Here is a 15,942-nt window from a genome sequence, read left to right as displayed (position 1 = left end):
ACTTCATCTCGCTCATTCGGTGATTTGAGGTGTTTTTAGAACTTCTGCTTCACCCAGAAGACACATTTCTGACAATGTGATGCAAAAGGAAATGGATCCTGTACGTCATGAAACTGACTTTGTATCTCACAGCAACGAGGAACACTCAAAATAATGACGTGGTCAGAACTTCTCAAGACACAAACCTAATATCTAAAAACGAGTACATACATATATTTATAATAACTTGCGTCATCTTTCTTGGGTTCCCACATCTGAGGCTCCAGATGATGTCATTGCTTATACAGCCGCTGACACTTTCCTTTAAACCTCCACTTTAAAGCCCTCGGAGGCAAATTCATCATTTGTGACATTGGGCTGTAAGAAATAAACTGAGTTGAACTCTTGAACCTCTTTTAGTGCTCAAACTAAAGACAGGTTCTTACACATTTTGACCAATGGATTTCCAGGACTTTAAACCAAATTTCCATGAACAAACTGAAATCTCGGTATAAACACGAACAATTTAGAAAATGTAGCGTATTGATTGCGTACGCCGGCTTATATTTTGAGCGTCTTTCTTGAAAATACATATGAATTATTTTAAAATCCGCGTAAATGAACATGTGATATAACACATGTCCATAACTTTTCCAAAACTTTTATGATTTAAGTTTTTTCCATGACTTTTCCAGGCCTGGAAATGACCATTTTACAATTCCATGACTTTTCCAGGTTTTCGATGACCGTACGGACCCTGTAAAGAACTAAAGTGTGAAACATGTGACCCCACCTGCATGAATGCATCTCAGAGTACTTGCCTTGGCCCCGTATTTTGAATAATTCATCTCCGTGAGCGTCACCGGTCGGAGTTTATCGATGTCTCCGAACGCGACGCCGGGAACGTACAGCGCGCAGACCACGTGCACCCACCTAGAGACGAGGAGGGAAGCAATCCGATTGGTTGATCGACTGGTCCAATCGAACGGAGAAACAACCAAAACACATTAGTAGTTCTAAAAATGTCATCATTTAAAATATGTTGTCGGCTGCTGTGACACAATTTCAAATGCGGACTTCGGCGAAGAGAATCCAAAGTCCAATATAAAGATATCCATCTCCAGCAAGCAGCCGCTCCACAGTTTAATTTGCTGTGTTTTTCATGCTCTAGTGAAGTAGTAAATTCGGGTGCAGCCTGGCTGAGGAGCACTCTCAGCGATAACGTGGCTGAAGCCTCCACGCTTCACAGAACACACTCTTCTCTTTCTCTATCTCCTCTCCTCCCTCCATCCTCTCGCTCCTCTGCCAGTTCTCTCTCTGCCGCCTCCTTAATCCAACCGCTTTCCCTCCCCACTGCCGACTATACTGTACGTACAATTTTAGCTCTACGCGTATCGAACGTCAGCCTTTCTCAAGCAGCTGAGGGTCATCGGGGGTTAAAAATTTGAATATGGCCGCCGACCACCGGGGTCAACGTGCCGTCGGCGACTCCCACCTCCCGGCGTCCGTCTCCTTGAAGATGCCGTCCAGGTTGGGGCACAGCTCGCAGCTGGGCATCACGCCGTTCTTGCAGGCGTCGCAGAACCACGGCTCGGTGGAGTTCTCCGAGGCGGAGCTCATGATGGAGTCGCTCTCGCCGTCCACGCCGTAACACCCTGGGAACACAGGACGGGACCGTCGGCATATGGCGGCATTCGTGATGTCACTGCTGCGTCCATGAGGACGCGCAGTGGCTGGAAGACCAATGGAAGAAGGCGAGGGTTCATCGAGAACACGCCCGTCTTTAGGGTTGGGTACCGTTGGGTTCCTACACAACGGGCGCCACCCGGAACGAGACGCAACGCACATTTCGGTGCTTCCTTTCGGTGCCTGAGCCGATTGAAATTGAAAAAAAAACAATTATTTTGCACTTCTCTGGTGACTCCGCCCTGTCAGCAGGTTACGATAGCCTGCATCACCGGTCCCCTTGAACACGAGGAGACCGATGATGACGAGCAGCCGTAACTCAGAGTAGTACCGGAACGTTGATCGCAAGTCTTGCATTCATAAAAGTAGGCCAACAAATAATAAATTAGCCATTATAACCATGTTTAAGCTAGCTGGTAGCTAGCGCTAGCTCGAGCGTGACAGTCTGATATCCGTTGTTTGTCAGAGCTCCATGATAACGGCTTTTACAGGGAATCTGGCCGAAGAGGTTTTTAATGTCCTCATTGTGCTTCTTTTTTTTTTTAAAGTATCGGTTCAGGCACCGTTTAGTCACCGGTATCAGAAAAAACACAAACCATACCCATCCCTACTCATCATCAGCATCATGGCCGCCTCCTAAAGGGCCGGTGTATCTGAAGCGCTGTATAAACTACTCCCGAACATATTGTAAAATAACTCTCTTTGCATTTGATTATTGTTCATTCAAGTGTAGAGATAATGTACACAAGGACATTTCTCTCATATTATAACACAAATCCATTTAATTTGAAACCTTCAAAATAAAAGCACAGGATATAAAAGGTGATCATGTGCCTTTCGAGCCGTCAGGGGCCGCATAAAATGACGTGGTGGGCCGCATTCGGCTAGCGGGCCTTGTGTTTGACACCTGTGATCCATATCATTAAAACCTCTTTATCCTGAGGTAACACAGGCAATGAACGGTTGGTATTAACCCCTCCTGGTACAAAAAAGAAAAACAAGACGGTAGGTCAAAGATAAAAGAGGAAGTGAGTCTAAATAAGAAGGTAAACTGTGATGATTGTGTTCCATAAAGAAAGAGGGGTAGTCATGTTAGTTGAACCTGAAGACTTACAACATCTCCGACCTCTCCAACTTCTACAACCTCTCCGACCTCTCCAACTTCTACAACCTCTCCGACCTCTCCAACTTCTACAACCTCTACGACCTCTCCAACTTCTACAACCTCTCCAACTTCTACAACCTCTCCGACCTCTCCAACTTCTACAACCTCTCCGACCTCTCCAACTTCTACAACCTCTCCGACCTCTCCAACTTCTACAACCTCTACGACCTCTCCAACTTCTACAACCTCTCCGACCTCTCCAACTTCTACAACCTCTACGACCTCTACGACCTCTCCAACTTCTACGACCTCTCCAACTTCTACAACCTCTACGACCTCTCCAACTTCTACAACCTCTACGACCTCTCCAACTTCTACAACCTCTATGACCTCTCCAACTTCTACAACCTCTACAACCTCTCCAACTTCTACAACCTCTACGACCTCTCCGACTTCCACAACCTCTACGACCTCTCCAACTTCTACGACCTCTACGACCTCTCCGACTTCTACAACCTCTACGACCTCTACAACCGAAATATAGGATCAAAAAAACATTATGTTGTTAGAAGTTTCTCTATCACAACGCGTATGGAGCAAGAACATTATGTAATTATGTATCGCAATCAGAGCCGACTAATATCCTCTCTGGAGGTTAAATGTTCAAGAAACTCCTGAAACTGAAGGCGTAATCCATCGTTCATCGAGCCGAATGGAAAAGATGTCACATGGGTCTGCACCGTGGTCTGCTATAGGTTAGTTCTGCTTCTGGTCAGTGATTGCGTAATAGAAGTTCTCCTGTGGTTTGCTCTCGTCTTGTCTGGGAACCAATTCAAAAGACAAAAAGTGATGAAATGACAAACACTCACAGGACCTGGTCTCAACGCTGTCAATCTACTGGGACTCTGCAGCGCCACAAATTGAACATCCGATATCAAAATGTGCCCCGGAGAAGCCGAAGCGAAAGAATTTGAATAGCGTCCTCTTAATTTTTTTTCTTCCGGAGGTTGCCTAAACAATTACGTGGCTGATGTGGTTTCTATGGCGGCTATTACACCGGCGGACGTGCTCGTCGCTACCAATGAGGCCCAGCAATCAGCGCTCCGCCTCCGCTGGGGAGATAACGCCAACTCCTAATTCAGTCGAGCAGCCTTCGGGCTTTTCGGAGCAAAGGGAAAGACTCGCAAATCAGAAGCTCAGCGCTCTGCATGCCCGTCACTGTGCGGCGCCACACCGGGGAGCCGGGCCAACGCCGCGTGCTCGGCCCCGCACTTCGTTTGGTGGGTGCTCGTCCTTTTTCTGATCGAGGGATGAATCACTCATTTTGAATTCTGCTCTACAGACCACCGGGTTTTGGTTTCCAGAGGCCGGACACACCAGTCGAGCTTCTGATTATTACACTGGTGCAATTAAGTCACAGCTGGAACTGGTCCTGACCTTCAAAAACGGGCGAACGACTGAGAATCTAACGACCCAAGATGTCACCGTAACCGCCGCCTAGTTCTCTGCCTCCATTTTCCTCCACAGCGGGTGGTGAGGACAGGAGGCTAAATCCTGCCAGCTCCAAGTAACTCTCCTCGACGTTTATTCTCTTAAAGAAGGAGGCATTACTGGTTTAACTGTGGCAACGGTTGGGCCCCATCATCCTCGCTGATTGGGCTTTGAACCGTGGAACTGGGGGCTGTGGACGACCACTATGCCCGGTTTAACCGACTTACGGCTGAACCGTGGCACAAATCTTGGGTGTTCCCTTTGAACTGAGACACAAAGCTCAGCCTGTTAAGCCACTGGGTGGCTGGCTAATAGCAGCTAAGCTGACCAAAAGTGATGACTGCTGGATATCTTCGTAATCCCCGAAGGGAAAAGATTATCCTCGTCAGGAATGACAAGATTGGCAAGAAAAGAGAGAAAAAAGAGAAAAAGGGGTCCAGGTAAGAGTTGGCCGAAACAGCAACGCTACCGTCAACTTTATTGAGCTTTAATAGAAAGAACTGTTTGACTAAAGCCACCGTGGAGCGGTTGCCTCCAGCAGTGAGGATGGATTTAAAGACAATGTAGGGGCGTTCCCATGGGTGGTGTTCCCATGGGTGGTGTTCCAATGGGTGGTGTTCCCATGGTTGGTGTTCCAATGAGTGGTGTTTCAATGGGTGGTGTTCCAATGGGTGGTGTTCCAATGTGTGGTGTTCCCATGGGTGGTGTTCCAATAGACAGCATTCCCATGGGTGGTGTTTCAATGGACGGCATTCCCATGGGTGGTGTTCCAATGGGTGGCATTCCAATGGGTTGTGTTCCCATGGGTGGTGCTACCATGGGTGGTGTTCCAATGGTTGGTGTTCCAATGGTTGGTGTTCCAATGGGTGGTGTTCCCATGTGTGGTGTTCCAATAGATAGCATTCCCATGGGTGGTGTTCCCATGGGTGGTGTTTCAATGGACGGCATTCCCATGGGTGGTGTTCCAATGGGTGGCGTTCCAATGGGTTGTGTTCCCATGGGTGGTGCTACCATGGATGGTGTTCTAGTGGGTGATGTTCCAATGGATGGTGTTCCAATTAGTGGTGTTCCAATGGGTTGTGTTCCCATGGGTGGTGTTCCCATAAGATGTAGATATAAGTGATAAAGTTGGCAATCGTGGATTTCCATGACCTTTCCATGACCTTTCCATGACTATAAATCAAATTTCCATGACCAAACATTTTGTGAAATCTCAGTGTCGACCTGAAATTGAGAAAATGTCGTATTTAAACTAGGGCTGTCAGCATTAACGCGTTAATCTATGTGATTAATTTGGCCGCGATTAACGCACTAAAATATTGTAACGCAATTAACGCAACTTTGTTTACTTCCGGTGTCGTTGAAGTTGTTGCACTCCTCTGAGTGTCAAGCCGCGGCAGTCCGCCTCCTTCCTCCCGTCTGCTCCTCGATATTCACAGAGAAGCAGAGGGCGACGTGTCGGTGACGCGGGGCGGAAGGTGCAGGGGACTTTCTTTTTTTTCTCCGCCCGATGCGCGCGCAGACACGCCGGCATGGAGCTCTGCGGCGAGACGGAGAAGAGTGAACGACATGTCGAGACAGAATGACATGCTACTGTAGAGACGACCAACAACAGACGTTTAGTTTAATAAAGAACAAAGACGTGTTCTTTAAGGAAAGAACCGTACATTACTTCTGATGTAATCTGGTGCGATAGAGAACATGACAGGGGGGCGGGGCCTCACCCTGATAGATTGGTGGGGGAAACACTGGGATGTGTCACATGCAAAAGACTTTAAAAGGTGAATTTACATTTTTTTGTAAAATCGAGAAAATGAGCCCAGACTCCAGAGGGTTAACGTGACATATTTGTCAGTTTCCCAAGGCCACTGGTTCTGCTGTTCAGTGTTAAGGATGACAGGATCAATGGGGTCTCTAATACACCTTTTCTTACTAATCTGGATGTTTCACTTAAGAAACAATTTATCATCCACGATATTAAATACCTCTCTGGCACTTTATAGGTAGAAGCCTCTTTGAAAACACAGCTCTGTGGGAAGTTTTGTCTTTAAAAAAGAATACAATTAAACAAGTGTCTAAAATTCACGCTGTCTGAAGGGATTACTCGTTCATTTAGAAGATTTAGTCTTTAGAAGAAAAAAAAACGTTTAATCGCGATTAATGAATTTCAAAATGTGCGATTAATTAGTTAAAATTTTTTTATCGATTGACAGCCCTAATTTAAACTAACAATGAGGATTCCAAAGCATACAGTATAGGGCTGCAACTAACGATTATTTTGATAATCGATTAATCGGTTGATTATTTTTCCGATTAATCGATTAATCAGATAAAAAAACTAAAAAACTTTCATTTTCAACACTTTATTCAAAACAGGGTCATGGAAAACCTGGAAAAGTCATAGAATTTTACGAAAGTTACGGAATCTACCGCCCTGACCATCATTTCACATGTTTTCCCAGAAATAAAAAACAATTTAGTAGATTTTCATCCATCCGCTCTCAAATAAAAAACTATTTAAAACTCAAATTTGTGAAATTTGAGGCCCAATCTAGTCTGTTTAGGGAAGGAGCAGACGCAGCCATCCAATGAGATCAGAGGAAGAGCTCCACCGTGATTGGACGTCGCTGACGACCGTCTTCTTTTGTAAAGAACTCATTAATTGGCTGGTAGATTCCGTGCTGTAAACCTCAAGGAGAAGATCTGATGTCTCGACACAACAACAACAACAACAAACAGCGGTGCCACTAAATGACAGCAGAATGAAGTTCTGTATTCTGCTGGCCGGACCGCCCGTGTCCTTGGAGAGGAGATGGGAGGCTGCCTCCTCGCTCTCAGACCACTTAGTGTCCCCTCCGGGTCGTTTCCAGGGAGATTAAACGCGTCTCAGAGGAAGAATATATCAACCACGCCAGAGAACAAGATAAAAGTTAAGACCTACTGCGAGTATTATCTCCTGTCTGCCTATGGAGAATGTGTGATTAGGGCGATTCCCACACAACAGTGTGCACACGTGTGTGTGTGTGTGTGTGTGTGTGCTGACCCACACACACACACACACACACACACGAGGGTGCGTTAGAGTGTCTGAGATCATCCAACAAGTCCTCAGAGGTGTCCGCTGCCTGAGCCCTGACGCCGTGATGGTGGACCGTGATGTCGTGTGTTCCGTGTGTGGATGAGGTCACAGGCGTGTGAACATGGGCTCACGTGTCACCCAAGGATCATTCAGTGCTCACGATTTCATCACATTTGAAAATCTTTGTTTTCACGTTTTTTTAGGCCAGAATCACGTCGGATCAGGAAGAAAAACTCAACAGAAAAGACCCTTTCAAAGTAAAGTGACGGGAAAGATGGCGACGCAGTGCAATGAGACAAGTGTGCGATGCATGAGCGCCTCACCTAAAACGAGGACGCTGCTTTCACGACTCAAGCCCTAATCAGAATACTCACATTAATGGAGCTCAAAATAAAAGAATATACACATTTTGCAATCTGTACGTCATCAAATGACACGTCCCATTTCCTAGGACCAACATGCCTTTACCATGTCCTTCTGCATGCATGTCCAGTGTGTGTGTGTGTGTGTGTGTGTGTGTGTGGCGTTATTCTTTTATTAATATTTTCAAAGACGCTCACAGCTTCTGAGAGGCTGGATTCAGTGATGTCTGGCACTGTTGTTTTGTTTTTGTCTTCATTAACTGATAATCATTCAAATCATTACCTGTCGAGTGGACATTTAATTAGAATGTATAATTAATCTGGTCTTATTCGTATTCGTGTTGAGCTTAAAATCAGCGTTTGGTTCAGCGGCTCTTGGCGCCTTTAGATTGGCACAACAAGGGGAAGTGAAGTCATAAATGAGGTCATTGGAGATGGTCAGGGTCACGTTGATCCACCCCGCATGGTCCGATGAACCAATCACAGAGAGGCGTCGACAGGGACAACACCTGGACACTCAGCGGCCTACCTTCGTGCACCGTCACCCCGCAGTTGTCACACTGGATGATCTCGTCGGCGTCCTCGCTGTTGTCTCCCAGGCAGACGCAGCAGATGAGGATGTGCTGCGTGCTCCAGGTCTGGGACCGGTCCAGCAAGGCATCCTGGGTCATGGGGAAACAGAGGCACAGCAAAGCCACTTAGCGGCGTCCCGGGTCGTCCTCCTCCGATCGGAGCATAGATCCGTACACACCGTGCTCACGGACACGGTGCTGAGGCCGTGAGAACAAAGACACGATCCTGCAATCACGCCCATACCTAATGCCAAAATGTTCATAATTCAATGCCCAATCTTGTGATATGCGAAGGTATGCGCTCTACCGAGTGCCCGTTCTAGTTGTTGTTTGTATTATAGAGCTCCAGACAAACAGAGTAGGCAATGTGCCAACTCAACCGCAGCGGTTACAGGACCAGGACAATGAAGACTGCATCTGCTTCAATGCTCAGCAGAGCTGCTCTCCATCAGCACCAAGTCGGTTGGTCCACCCCCAGAACAAGTTCAAATCTTCCAACAAAATCCTTAATTTGAATAAAGTTTAAATGTAAATTGTCATCCTGCTCGGAATACTTTTTTTTATACTATAGTTAAAAGCAAATATTTCGCAAAACATAAAAAAGAGAAAAAGACAAATGTGCGCTAAAGAACCGAACTGACGAGGCAAGAGAAGTGATAGAGTCAAGAGAAGTGATAGTCCTATCCTAACACAAGAGAAGTGATAGAGTCAAGAGAAGTGATAGAGTCCTATCCTAAGTCAAGAGAAGTGATAGAGTCCTATCCTAAGTCAAGAGAAGTGATAGAGTCAAGAGAAGTGATAGTCCTATCCTAACGCAAGAGAAGGGCAATATTATCAGGAAACACTCCATAAACTTTCATTGTTATGCAGATGATACTCAACTATATTTATCGATAAAACCAGAGGAGAGCAACCAACTCGGTGAAATTCAAGCATGTCTTAAAGACATAAAAACATGGATGACCTGCAACTTCTTGATGTTAAACTCAGACAAAACCGAAGTAATTTTAATCGGCCCTGAGCACCTCAGAGATCAATTATCTGGTGATGTGGATTCTGTAGACGGCATTGCCCTGGCATCCAACACCACTGTAAAGAATCTTGGCGTTATCTTTGATCGGGACTTGTCCTTTAACTCCCACGTAAAGCAAATCTCAAGGACTGCATTCTTTCATCTACGTAATATTTCAAAAATCAGGCACATCTTGTCTCAAAAGATGCAGAAAAATTGGTTCACGCGTTCGTTACTTGAGACTGGATTACTGCAACTCCTTATTATCAGGCTGCTCTAATAAATCTCTTAGGTCCCTCCAGTTGATCCAGAATGCTGCAGCTCGTGTTCTCACTAAAACTAAGAAAAGAGATCACATCACTCCTGCACTAGCTGCTCTGCACTGGCTCCCAGTAAAATCAAGAATCACTTTTAAAATTCTTCTCTTAACGTACAAAGCCTTGATTGGTGATGCACCATCATATCTTAAGGAGCTTGTAGTACCATATTGCCCACTAGAGAGCTACGCTCACTAAATGCGGGACTACTTGTAGTTCCTAGAGTCTTAAAAAGTAGAATGGGAGCCAGAGCCTTTAGTTATCAAGCTCCTCTTTTATGGAACCAGCTTCCAATTTCAGTCCGGGAGGCAGACACAGTCACCTCGTTTAAGAGTAGACTTAAGACCTTCCTCTTTGACAGAGCTTATAGTTAGGGCTGAATCAGGTTCACCTGGTCCAGCCCCTTGATATGCTGCTATAGGCTTATAGCTGCCGGGGGACGTTTTAGGATGCACTGAGTACCTATCTCCTCTTTTTTCTCTCCTTAAGGATGAATTTTCATCTCTCCATCACACATTACCAACTCTGCTTTCTCCCCGGAGTCCTTTTGACTTCACGTCTCATGGGGTCATCGGACCCTATGAGACGGCATAGATCCTATCTGCCTGATGGATCATCGAGGTCTGGGTCGTGGAATTCCTGCTCCTGACTACGCCACTGTCCTGTTGAGACTCCGCCCACTGTTGAGACTCCGCCCACTCCTCCTCCCCACCGCCATCTGCCTGATGGATCGTGGAGGTCTCCATCGTGGAATATGCCTACTATGAACTATTCATACACTCTGTCATATTCATTGAATGTATTTTAACTCTAAATCTGTCCTTCTGGTCACATTACATCTATTGTTCTGTCCATCCTGGAGAGGGATCCTCCTCTGTTGCTCTCCTGAAGGTTTCTTCCCTTTTTTCCCCCTGAAGGGTTATTTGGGAGTTTTTCCTGGTCCGATGTGAGGTTTTGGGGCAGGGATGTCTATGTGTACAGATTGTAAAGCACTCCGAAACAAATTTGTAATTTGTGAAATTGGGCTATACAAATAAACTGAATTGAATTGAATTGAAAGAGATAGTCCTATCCTAATGCAAGAGAAGTGATAGAGTCCTATCCTAACGCAAGAGAAGTGATAGAGTCAAGAGAAGTGATAGAGTCCTATCCTAAGTCAAGAGAAGTGATAGAGTCCTATCCTAACACAAGAGAAGTGATGGAGTCCTATCCTAAGACAAGAGAAGTGATAGAGTCCTATCCTAAGACAAGAGAAGTGATAGAGTCCTATCCTAAGACAAGAGAAGTGAGAGTCCTATCCTAAGACAAGAGAAGTGATAGAGTCCTATCCTAAGATAAGAGAAGTGATAGAGTCCTATCCTAAGATAAGAGAAGTGATAGAGTCCTATCCTAAGACGAGAGAAGTGATAGAGTCCTATCCTAAGAAGAGAAGTGATAGAGTCCTATCCTAAGATAAGAGAAGTGATAGAGTCCTATCCTAAGATAAGAGAAGTGATAGAGTCCTATCCTAAGACGAGAGAAGTGATAGAGTCCTATCCTAATGATTTATAATGGGAATGCCCACGTTATGAGTGGAGCCTCCAACTCTTCGGTCGAGCCCTAAACTAAAGCGTGGGAGATATCGGAGTCGTCCCACGGGGCTGAACATCGCTCTCTACAGCCTCAGCTGGCGTGGAGAATGGCGCTCACCTCGTTGCCTTTCCCCTGGGACATGCTGTCGTTGGTCAGCTCTTCATCGAAGGCGTTGCTGCTCTTCGTCGTCGTCTTCTTCTTGAGCTTCTTCATATCTTTGTCACTTTCACTGCTACTGTTGTTGCTGTTGTTGTTGTTATTTTTCTCGCCGTCGCTGTCCTCCTTGTCGTCATCGTCGTTATCGTCATCGTCCTCGCTGGCGCTGCCCCCCTCCCCCTCGGGCCCCCTTTTCTGAGCCGCCGCTTTGCCTTTCTTCTTCCCCGCCGTCGGCCTCCAGTCGTTGTCGTCCTCGCTGTCGTAGTCGTCCATCTCGTTCAGCTCCTCCATCGTGGTGAAGTCCAGAAGCGGGCGGTTCCGCCGGAAGTTCCATTTCTTGGGCTCGGCCTGAGACTCCTCCGCGCTCGCACCGCCGTCCCCGGACGTCGAGGTCGAGTCGGCGCCGGCCCCTGCAGCCGTCTCCGGCTCCGCCTCCAGCTTCGGCTCCGTTTTTAGCTCCGCCTCCAGCTCGGGCGCCGCCCTCTTCTTGCTCCTGCGTCGGCTCTTGGGCGGGGGGGCGGCGGCGGTGTCTTTGGCGGAGCTGTCCGAGGAGGCCTGCCGCTTGGCCTTCCCTTCGTCCCCGGTGACGCTGTCGTCGGCGGCCAGGTCTTTGGCCTCCTCTTCGTCGATGCCGTCGTCTGCAGAGCCGGCGTCGTTGTCCGAGTCGCTGCCCGAACCCGCGGCGCTCGCTTTGGACCCGTCCTCGTCGCTGTTGTTGCCCGTGCCGTCCGATCCTGGGGGGGGGGGGGGGTTGGACACAATCATGGGAGCTCCAGTACACATCCTACCTGTGAGAATCTTTTTGGCTCTTCGATGATGAGATATTACACACGGCGGCCCGACGTTAGGCCCGAGCTTACCTGAAGCATCTCCCACTTCGAAGTCGCTGTCATCCGAGCTGTCGTAATCCAAGGCGTCGAGGAGAGAGGTGGCGAGGGGCTTCACCTGCCGGCGCTTCACCTGCCGGCGCTTCAGGCTGCGGTCCACTGGGAGACGGGACGGAAACACACGGAGGCAGAGTTTGAGTGAGCCGGTCGTCGGAGAAACGTCAACCCCATAACACCCGTTATTAAAGTGTTGCCTTAAGACGATGACGACAACGCATTATGAGAAGATACAGCCCCCATCGGGTGGTGATATCAAAACACTTTCAAAGGAATATCAGATGTGTGTCCCGGCTGAATGGAAAAACCTAACACACGACACGTCACAGTCCTGTGACAAAAGGAATACCTCGACCACGTGTGCACGTTTGTCCAGACGTCCATTGGACTTTTTGAGTTACTGGTTCGCCCGACGTGTCTTTTACGTAGAGAGGTTCTAGAGAAGATGGACGTGTTCGGGAAGCAGGGAGCGGTCTTTCTTTAACGTCCTCCCCATCGGAAACGTGTCAGAGCCGCACACACGAAAACAAGAGAGGCACGGCCTCAGTACGGCCAGCTGAACACGAGTGGCGTGCGATTCGTGAGTGGCCCACAGTGGGCTGGACCCGCATCAGGAGCGACACGTCAGTCAGAACCAGTACCTGGACAGTGGGACGTGCTATTTGCCAGTAAAGCAGGAAATACTGTATTGTTTCAGAGCGCCATGTCAGTGGAAGACACACGCCAATAGTGACCATGATCCATATGACAGTAATACAAGGCTGAGCATCACTCTGTCTTTGTCTTTAGGTCCACAAGGACCGGAAGCTGCTGAATAAAACGCCTTGTTCGCCTGTTCAGGAAGCAGGTTCGCTGACTAAAAACCACACGGGCTCCCGGTACGTCACGTCCCCGTTTCAGGTGTGTGTGTGTGTGTGTGTGTGTGTGTGGGGGGGGGGGGGGTTCTGGTTCTGCTCCTTCTGTGGAGGAAACAGGCCCAACGACGGGTGTTTGTTGACATTCTGCACACCTCTAAAGTCACAGCAGCGAACAGCAGAACACGCGCGAGTCGAGTTCGGCCCAGCAGCTCCGACAGAAGTTCGCTCGGTGCCACGAACCTCGCGCGCACACACCGCGCGTTAGCCTGTTAGCTTGGTGTTAGCACACAACGCGCCGTCTGTCCTCCACGCAGCTTCTCTCTCTCGTCCCCGCGTGCACACCAACGCCTCGCGGACAACAACCGGTGCGCGAGCGCGTATGAGCCTACCACGTCCTCTCGTCTGCCAAGCGGAGGAGCAAACGGTGGCTAGCATTAGCTGCGGCCACTCGCGTCATATTACGATATATATTGTCACACACACACCGCTCCATCGGGCTCCACGCAGACACAAGTATGACCGAGAAGTGTGAGAGCGTCCCACCGGCCTGACGACGAAACACCGAGAGAAGAGGCACAACTCTGCGCAGAGAAAATTAGCGTTAGCATCGTTAGCAACACCGGGCGCTCGTCACAAAGCACAGCTGGGCTAGCTAGCTTAGCCGGCTAGCTGATAATTAGGAGTTCGAGGCGATACAACGCGTTGTTAAATCCACCTAAACGACATCGCGCTGACTCGCAGAGGGAAACGACAACGTGGGAAAGCAGCACTCACTTTGTTGTTCGTTATTTTACTACAAGGAACAAGGCGGCTCTCCTTTTAGCAGCATGTTATGTGGACAATGGGAAACACAGCCGCTGTGACGTATGCCGACCGGAGGATGTTGCCATGGGGATACGTAGCCTACGGGACAGGCGAGGAGGACCGTTACGTTACGGACACATGAAGACAGAACGATGCCCAAAGGAATTTTTATTTTATTTTTTTAAACCTCAAATGAATAAATCCAAGATTTTAGAGATGAAATGCCGGTCTGCCATATATGCATGTACTTTTTTCTATTTTTGGAAACACATGCACAGCATAAGCAGAGCTGAACCCAAACAGTGACACTGCAATAACACCTCAAGTTAAGACCATTTATAAAGCATTCAAAACCCAAACATGTTATATATATATATATATATATATATATATATATTTTAAAGGGGCCATTTACAGTTAAAACATAAATGTCACCATGTGATGCGCTGTACCAGATTGTAGCTACAGCTCATTGGCATCTGTAGTCCCTTGACAGACCATAATAAACATAAAACAATAGCACACATCAAACAATAACAAACAGTCCAGGATGAGACACACTACAACAGTATATGTGGTAAGAAGAACACAAAATACACACAATGCAAAGCTACAGTAATATTAAAAGTAAGTAATAAAAAACATTATAAGTAAGTAATACGAGCCATATTAATCTCTCTCAATGAGCACACCGCTGACCAGCTTTCAACTGATTTTTGAGATTATATTTTAAAGTGCTGATAGAGCTGCAGCTCTACATGAGACGTAAGAACATCTCTGTTATGTGTGCTCACGGTATGGTGGACAGTAAACTGAAGCCAGCCTTCAAGAGGAAACTAATTCATTTAACACACACACACACATGTGTTTGAGCTATACACATTTCATGGGTTGAAAATGGCTTCACATGCCATATGTGTGTTATCTGCTGTAAGTAAGCCCTGAACCTTAAAAGGCCAATACTGACATAGAGGGGACCGTTTAGGACTCATCTTGTGAAATTTCATTCATTTAGAAAAAAGTATATCATGTATGCAGTGGATGGAGTTAGACCTGGACGTGAAGGTACACTGTAAGTGTTTATGTAACTCTGTAATATTTTCTTCTGGTCACATGACATATATAGTTCTGTCCATCCTAGAGAGGGATCCTCCTCTGTTCTCTCCTGAAGGGTTCTTCACCTTTTTTTCCACCTGAAAGTTTTTTTTCTATTTCTTGGGAGTTGCTCCTGATCCAATGTGAGGTCAAAGGTCAGGATGTCTATGTGTACAGATTGTAAAGCCCTCTGAGGTAAATTCAGAATTTGTGATGTTGGTCTGTATAAAATGAACGTAATTGAATTGAAGCGTCTGAGTCAGGTTCTTCCACCTGGAAACCAGAAGAGCTTCAGTGCTCCTCGTCATGGATTAAGTGTGTAAGAGTCTTCTGGAAGGAGTGAACTGCATTCTCACAGACTATAGCCCTCACTTGGTGTTTTGAGGATAGGGGTGTGTATTTATTAATTTTAATTTCTAATTTTGTATTGCAACTATATCTGTTTTGAATTGTGTTTTCGTTTTGTTGTCTGCGATGCGATTGCGTAACATTCATGAGACTACAGCAGACCCCTTGATTCTGTTTGAATGTTTGGAACAGCTTGCCACTAAAATTGCCTAAATTGCTTCTATTAGATTATCCTGAGTGCCAAAAATGGCTATAATTATTTTCCCCGAATTAGTTTCCTTAATTGCTGCAATTTTTTCTTCTTTCAAAAATCTTTCTATTGAGGAGTCACGCTCTCACTGCATTCACACTTTCTTTGGGTACTCGGGAAGAACCCGGAACGTTCCTTTTAAAGGACGCCGCTGCACTAAACGTACAAACGTACTTTAGCTCATTTTCAAAACAATGAGCTTTTGTTTCCTTTGCCCTCCACTGACTTTGGCCGTTGAGCAAATAAGAGACGATTACAATAAACGAGCGTAGATTGATCCTGATACACGGAAAGGGGAAGACAGATGGCGGAGGCGAGCAGAAGGGATGATTACAGCCGTTCTCGCTTGATGACGAATGTCTCTGCGCCGCGC

At 46.9% G+C, this 15,942-nt stretch overlaps 1 protein-coding gene across 3 annotated transcripts in view; it reads right to left on the bottom strand.

Annotated features, from left to right (window-relative positions):
* phf14 (PHD finger protein 14) overlaps positions 1-13,925 on the bottom strand; it is a 91,034-nt gene extending 77,109 nt beyond the window's left edge. For all 3 annotated transcript variants that reach the window (XR_008831999.1, XM_056416160.1, XM_056416227.1), the window contains exons 1-6: positions 13,847-13,925; positions 12,192-12,317; positions 11,293-12,065; positions 8,232-8,364; positions 1,475-1,634; positions 801-912 (exon numbers count right to left, since the gene is read on the bottom strand). Coding sequence is in view for 2 of the 3 variants with exons in the window: in XM_056416160.1 (XP_056272135.1) it covers positions 801-912; positions 1,475-1,634; positions 8,232-8,364; positions 11,293-12,065; positions 12,192-12,317; position 13,847 (1,305 nt within the window). In the remaining variant the exon portion in view is untranslated. The remainder of the gene's footprint in view (positions 1-800; positions 913-1,474; positions 1,635-8,231; positions 8,365-11,292; positions 12,066-12,191; positions 12,318-13,846) is intronic.
* Positions 13,926-15,942: the final 2,017 nt, after the last annotated feature.

The sequence above is a fragment of the Pseudoliparis swirei genome, chromosome 1 (assembly GCF_029220125.1).
Source record: "Pseudoliparis swirei isolate HS2019 ecotype Mariana Trench chromosome 1, NWPU_hadal_v1, whole genome shotgun sequence".
Classification (NCBI taxonomy): domain Eukaryota; kingdom Metazoa; phylum Chordata; class Actinopteri; order Perciformes; family Liparidae; genus Pseudoliparis; species Pseudoliparis swirei.
Note: the sequence above shows the minus strand (reverse complement) of the source record. Positions and strands in the feature narration are given on the sequence as shown.